General features: G+C 38.0%; 1 protein-coding gene across 1 annotated transcript; it reads right to left on the bottom strand.

Moving 5' to 3' along the window:
* On the bottom strand, window positions 1-5,930 carry LOC119028684 (phospholipase A2 inhibitor and Ly6/PLAUR domain-containing protein-like). Its single transcript, XM_037114928.1, has 4 exons — window positions 2,164-5,930; window positions 1,896-2,066; window positions 1,650-1,760; window positions 1-1,205 (listed from the first exon to the last, which is right to left on the bottom strand). The coding sequence occupies exons 1-4, from the start codon at window positions 2,342-2,344 to the stop codon at window positions 811-813; spliced, it is 858 nt and encodes a 285-aa protein (XP_036970823.1). The 5' UTR covers window positions 2,345-5,930; the 3' UTR covers window positions 1-810.
* Window positions 5,931-7,385: the final 1,455 nt, after the last annotated feature.

Raw genomic sequence — 7,385 nt, 5'->3', positions numbered from 1 at the left:
CCTTGCCTGTTCAAGTTCTGATAGACTCAGGTGCTTATGACAGTTTCATTGACTATGAACTTGTTAGCCAGCCTGGGCTTGGGCTTTATATGGGCTGGTAATATTATCAGTTTGTAATTGGGGCTTTGTTCAGTTTTGCTGTTTTGTTTAAAAATAGCCCATTCTAATGAACCATAAGCAGCATCAGAAATGACTGAGATAATAACTCCTTGTACGTTTTTATTTTAGTATAGATCAATAGTATAAAAAAAAACCTTATGATGTAAATCTCTCAGTGAAAATAGCTTGACACGTCATTGGTTCTTTATTTCTTTGTCTTTTTGGAACACAACTGCCGCTGTCTCATTTATGATAAAAGCTTAAAACAGGATAGAATAAACAATACAGTAGACTTTCCATTAAATACTGCCCTTGGATTCATCACTTAGAGGAACATGATGAATCAAAGAAAACAATGCAAAAGATGTACATTATTAATGAGAATATTTAAATAAAATATGATTAAAGAAAGGATAAATTCTTGTGAATACATTAAATGTGACAACAGCCACATGCATTGCAGTTACACAATTGTTGAGGCGTGTGCTTCACTTCAGATAAATGCTCAGTGCTGAGAAATCATCGTCATTATTCACCACACAGCTAATTTTGGATCGTCCCTTGTAAGATGCATACTGTGACATAAGATAGTTTACCAGACGACCGGGACAAAGGAGATGGACAGTTTCCCCACTATGTTCACCAACTGCCAAACACGGCATCACGAGTCCTGGTGGCGTCATAGGTGGAGTGTCCCTGTTAGCCTGTGTTCTAATACAGGGTAAAGATAAGGAGTCCAAGGAGAAGATGGATCATACCTAATCTGACACAGTAGGCATCACTGGCAGCAGTTGTTGTGGTTGTGGGGGCCTCAGTTGTGGTGGTTGTGGGGGCCTCAGTTGTGGTGGTTGTGGGGGCCTCAGTTGTGGTGGTTGTGGGGGCCTCAGTTGTGGTGGTTGTGGGGGCCGCAGTTGTTGTGGTTGTGGGGGCCACAGTTGTTGTTGTTGCCATGACAGTATTACACAAACTGGTCCCACAGCAGGCTGGGCCACTGTTGAGTGTCCCAACACTTTCCATGAATGGTAGGCTACCCAGGACTGGAGCAGCAGCACAGATGTTTGAAGATGTACAGCCAAAGGTTGGAGAAGTGGTTCCTGAAATTGTCACTGTAGATAAAAAATAAATAAATAAATAAAATGTAAGTCACAGTTTTGACACATAATGTTGTTAATGATATCATGAAGAACTATTCAGATTCTTCACTTGTTTAAAAAAAAGCACATCATAGTGTTCAAATACTATTACAATTATTGGTAAAAATTTAAGAAACCTATATTTAAGAAGAATAAGGTTACAGTATTCAATGAATTATAAGTGTAGTTATGTTATTTTGTAAGTGGATGGAGCTCAATGTAATGTCTAAATAATATGTGGGTTATTCATTATAATTGAATAGCTTTCATGTAAATTTAGTGCAGTGAAATGTAAACTTTACAATGAAATGTATATATTCAAGTAAATTAACATTATACATACATTCAGTGCTTTAGTTACTATGCTTAATAATGTTCCTCAACTGGTTTATTTTTTACTGTATCATAAAAACTCACAACTCGCTTGAAAGCATCGGTCCTCGTTTCCCCTGCATGTCAACGGAGTGTTGCATAGTTGGTTGGTACAAGAGAAACACTGTAGGCTGTTGGCTGTCGGAGTCGCAGGAGCTGAAAGAGAAAAGAACAAAATCATTTACTCAAAGAAAAGAGAACATTAAAGTGTTTCATGATGAAAATCCAACATGTTAGAAGATACTAGTGTTATATTTGTTAATATATTTCATTTTATATGCTGTCTATACTAACCAGGTAAAGTTGCTGTGTTACAGTTATCTGTGTTGCAGCACTCAGCAGATGTAACTGCACTGGAAGCACCCAGGTTGACTGAAAATGTCTGAGAGCCTGTGGCTGGACACAGTGAGGGAGATGCACATCCCTTGAAGATCTGTGGCACCGTCACTCCAGATGAAGTGGCTACAAAATCAAAGGTTAGTTTGTTAATGTTGGACTCACAACACTACATACAGTTTATTTCACTGAAATAGAATAGATGACATAAAGAAATGAATACCTTGAATATTAGCTGTTATACACATCGTCTCTGTAGTACATGTCACAGCTGCCTGGGTTGAACACTGTGTATTGGTGCAGGTTTGACACACAAGTGCTCCAGCTGGAATAAGGGGAAAAACGGTTAAAGTATGATCACATCTCAAATGTCGAACCAAATGTCTGAAGTTCTCTGATCGCATGAAAAGGCTGAAAACTATTTCTTCTGATGAAAACTGATATCTGATATATCATCAGTTAAAAACAACAGTTTTTAAAGTGAGTAAAAAAGTTTAAAGAGTAAATAGACTTACCTGTGCTGGAGAGTGCCCAGATGAGAGTCAGAGAAAGGATCAGCTTCATCATGATGAACAGGTCAGATATTAGTTGTCCTTGATAGAGATACTACACCTTACCAGAACAGCTGCTCTTTATATACTGTACAGGTGTCGAAAATATTTGCGCCAGACACATTCCGAAAAACGTCAGGGATTAGGTGTGTTTCCATTTTTTATTTGTGACAGTTCTGACGTGCACCTCCTCCATTGTCACTAGGGGAAATAAACCTGTAATCATGTCACACACCTTTCCACACTCTATTATTTCTAGCAATGTTTGCTTGTGACCTGATGTGCACTTAAAGGAATATTAAGTTAAGTATAAGTAAGTTACGTTTTTTTTCTTGAATACTTTTTAAAAAAAAATCTTTTCTGCTCCCTGAAAATGTCTACAATGCAGTTTTTTCTCTCTTGTTCTGTTGTCAGCAATCAACAACAAAAAGCATATTAAATGTTGGTGGACTGTAAAAGCTGTTGGGAACTTTCATCGTTCATTATTGATGTCCAGTTGACTGACACCTAAACGGGATGCAAAAATAATGTTTTCTCAACATTAGACTTCTTTTCAGCTTTGATTACAGACATCCAAATGACAACTTCTCAAGCCTGAACATTTACCAGGTGAGCTACTAGGACACCCTACAGACTTACCTCTTCATAATAATGTAATAATGGAAATGTAAAAGTCCCGTCTAGTCTTCATTTACTGTCAGCAACCATGTGTTTGATCATCTAATCATCCGGTGGGCTGAATGAAGAAACATGATAACCGGTGATGCTGATAGTGAATGAAGACAGGTGCCCTGGTAGCTCACTCAATAGAGTTTGTGCCCCATGTTCTAAAGTTGATGCTCAAGATTTGAATAAACCTTGTAGCTTTTACAGCATTGAGTAAAATTGAGCCATGATCAGTACTTCAGTTTTGAACTACAAGAAGTTTTTTGAAGTCTGTAATTGAAGTTGCAAATATGTTTAAAATGAAAACATGAAAACTTTCATTTTGAACTCTATAACGTTGCCACCTGAACATCAACAGTGAAAGACAAAGACGGTGAATTGACGTCTTACATACTTTTCACCCAGTTGGTCTCCAGAGTGTTTGTTGACTTATTGAATGCATCACCGAACTTGTGACGAAAGAAAAACAAGACAAGAATGTTCTTGATGCAAAAACCAACGTTGATGTCATCGTGTTGCACATTGTTCTGATGGGTGGAAACTGACATACTGTGCATAGGCATGTATGTGTAACACCTCATTATCTCTGCTTTTGTTTTAAAGTTCTCTTGTTTTGTTGTTCAGTGAGGTGCCAGTGGGGTTGGCAACAATTAACAGTTGTATCTAGTGGGGCGCTGGTGGTGCTGCCAAATTTTGACTGGATTTACATTTAAGGAACTTAACCTTTTTGCTAGAGCACTAGCCTTTCAATTTGGTACTCATTTTTCTTTCTTTTTTTACCTTTACTTATTCAGGGAGGTTTCATTGAGAGGGGGATTTTTCTGTTGTCTTTGTTACAGGTGATCATGTATTTTTTGTGTATGTGTATTGTGGAAGTCGCCAAATTTATAGATGATAAACAGAAAATGCAGTTTGAGTTTTGTTGTTGACAGTGCTGGGTTTTGACACAACGTTGCCCCACCTGCTGTTGTTGAATTGACGCCACTGGCCTTCTCTATTTTTACCTCAATAATAGGCCATTGAAAAATCAGACATTAAATTACTCATCAAGTAATTGTGCCCCAGACCCACACCCACACCCAGGTATGTGTGTGTCTTTCTTTTGTCTTGTTAATTACCACCAACTTTTTTTTATGACCAGAGTCTGAACACAGTGTTTTATAAAAGGACAAACAATGTAGGCTGTGTTACATACATTGGTGGAAGTAACTAAGTATATTTACTCCAGTTTATAAACTGGAGTAAAGTTAGTTAGTTAAAGTTAGTTACATAAGTATATTTATGTCTAGTTTTCGGATACCTGTATTTAAGAATTAAAAATGTTTGCTTGTTTACACTTCTACTCCACTACTGTACAATCCAAAAGAGATATTGTGCTTTTTACGCCACTACATTTGTTGGATGCCTTTTATAAGTAGTTAATTTGTCGATTTATATTAAAAACAGCATTTATTTCAATTTAACAAATACATTATCATGTATTATATTGGGTGAAGAGTATTTAAATATTTAGGCTACTGTGCTATCTCTTTAAATTTCTTGATGAAGATATTGATCCTTTGGTGATTTCACAAGCCACCTGGTGGTTTCTGTTTACCAGCTATTTTCAGTCAATTAGAATTAACAGATTAACCAAATAGAAAAATTAAAAGAGTAGGTACGTTATGAGGTACTGAGGCCCTGTATATGTTCAGAGAAACGGGTAACACCTTTATATGAGAGCATTAGATGATAAATCATCACATTTAAGGGTGTGCTTTTCATTGGCACCACTGTCAGTTAAAGGGCAGATTCTCTGGTTCATTTAGAGAGTTCTCAACAGTCTCAGTCCTCCAATTTGTGTAGCTCATTTACAACAACAACTTCCCAGATGTACCCAAGGAGCCAAGCATCATTGGCACCCATGTTTTATGGGCCACGCCCCAGTGAGTGCTCAGATAATTAACCTCCACCACTAGGTTGCGAGCAGACCAACAATCAAGACATCCACTGTTAAAACAGTGACGGGACACTGCTGATAAAACCCATTTCTAATTATAACGGTAAAAGGCTTCACCTCATCTGATCTCCAAAGTACTTTCAGTTAAAAACTTTTCCAAATGTTACACATTTCCCCAACTTATCCTGTAGCACGACTCTAAGGTTCTATTGGAGAGATTTCCTTGAAATTTGCTATACGTATCTCATAACTGGATGTTGTTAGACAACATATTGATTGACAAAATAATACAGTACAGATGTTATAAAATCTATCTTCATTGGGGGAGTTATGATTATTTAAAAATACTAACAATCCACAAATTACTACCTGATGATGATTTTAAAAAAAACTAACCTGTTGCTCCATGCATTTGAGGACATTGCCACTCCTTCTTTTGAATTACCACTGTTACACCCTTTTATGTTCTGTTCTTCATAGAGAAAGAGTCTATTGAAATCCAGGGCACAGTTGTCATCAAGTAAAACCAGTATAGTGGGTAAAATAAAAGACAATGCTGATGGTGTCATTATAATATGGCATGACTGTGCATCATTATTCTAAAGTCAGGGTCATTTTTCAGAGGGAAAACCAAGGAGCCTCGATTAAATGTTATTTCTTTATTAAAAAATTGTCTGTTAAAAAAAATGTCTCTCTCTGTCTCATACCAGCAGAAGAAAATATTTGTGTTGCGTTATTCACGAGTTTGATCGTGGGGTTATACATTTCATGCATCCATTAGAACTCTTTTGTCTGTTGACGTAACACAAAACATCTTTTACATTCATTTAATTTTGTCTTAGGGAGCAACGGAGCACTTCATCACTGACTGAGGTCAGAATAAAGATATATTCACAGGGTGAAACACTCCGCCGCGGCTGGATGGAATAAGGCAAAAATAAATTGTAAATAGCTGATTTGTCAGTCCTGATGTCACTTTTTGTAAATCTTTGTATCCCTGTGTTAATGTCATCTTGTGTTTAACTTTTGTCTTGCTCCTCTCTGTGTTCAGAAACAATGGGCCTGCAGGGGAAGGTCGAGCCCCAGCAGGCCAGAAACAAATGGGACCATTTAAAGAACAAGTACAAAGTAGGTGCAGGTTTGAATGATGATGTGGAAACTAAATTATTTCTTTCTACCCATGCAGTTAAGTAAATAATTTGCTGAAAATTGCTAATATCCAGGGACAGGGGAGGGGGGTCAGCAGGAGGCCCAGCGCTGCTACTGGGTCCTGGTTTGTCCTCATGGATGAGGTCTTAGAACAGAGGCCTTCCAGTCAGTGAAAAACTGCCCCCATCCCTGAGGACATCCTTACATCATTTCTGTTGTTATTTAGTTAATTTATGAGTTATTTTTTTTTATTTGTTCGTAATTGTTCATTTTATATAATTCATGAAATGAAATATTGTTCTATTGTTACACGTTGTCTATTCCATTCAGTATTTACAGCTAAAGTACAATTTATAACAGCAAATGGCATCAAGTGCTACTTTTCAGGGACAAAAAGTGATTGAATGTTTTCTTTTATTATTAAGGTATTAATATTCACAAATATTTACAAAATTACAGCATAAATGACTATTTACAAATCATTATTAACTATTAACAAAAACAGTTGTTAAAAACAATATTTAAACAGTTACAAATGGTGTACAGTAACAGGCTGAGCAGGAGTCCCTGCAGTGCTGCTGGGCTGGATGGTGTCAGTAGGACATCATCTGGGTCAGTACTCAGGGTGTTTGGGGGTCCAGTCTCCTCTGTCCACCACATCGTCCATCAACTGGGTTTGCAGTTCTGACTCGATTGATGGCTGCCATGTCATTAAAAAATCTTAAGAATCTCTTCCTCCACATGGAAGAGGCTTAAAGAGGAAATCAGGAACTCCTGTAGCTCAAACATATTTGACAGTCAAACTTTACTCTTCTTGTCACTTTCACAGACCTGGGCTGCATAAATACTGACGTACAGGTAGGGGCGGGAACATCTGGTGACGCAACCAGGAAATGCTCCAAAGGCTAAACTGTCCCATTTAACAACGGTTGATGCGGCCTGCGGGTCTCTTCGAAGGACCCAGTCTTTGCGGGTGGCGAAGGCTGGATGTTGCCCCTGAATTAGTACACAAATATTGAGTCAGGGACAGATTCAGAATGAAGGTGAGAGCCAGCTGTGTGCTGTGCCCCACCTCTATTTAGCCTTCACAAAAGGGCGTTGTGGCAGGGAGGGGAACACCCCAAGCTGCATCCGTTCCTC

This window comes from Acanthopagrus latus, chromosome 11 (genome assembly GCF_904848185.1).
Source record: "Acanthopagrus latus isolate v.2019 chromosome 11, fAcaLat1.1, whole genome shotgun sequence".
In the NCBI taxonomy this organism is placed as follows: Eukaryota; Metazoa; Chordata; class Actinopteri; order Spariformes; family Sparidae; genus Acanthopagrus; species Acanthopagrus latus.
This window is presented reverse-complemented; position numbering and strand designations above follow the sequence as displayed.

Excerpts from the sequence above, each read along its gene's own strand:
- LOC119028684 (XM_037114928.1), bottom strand. The coding sequence starts at position 2,344 with ATGCGATCAGAGAACTTCAGACATTTGGTTCGACATTTGAGATGTGAT. Across the intron at positions 1,761-1,895 it reads CACAGCAACTTTACCTGGTT|CTCCTGCGACTCCGACAGCC; the intron begins AGTATAGACAGC and ends TTTCTCTTTCAG. Across the intron at positions 1,206-1,649 it reads CCGATGCTTTCAAGCGAGTT|TGACAATTTCAGGAACCACT; the intron begins GTGAGTTTTTAT and ends TTTTATCTACAG.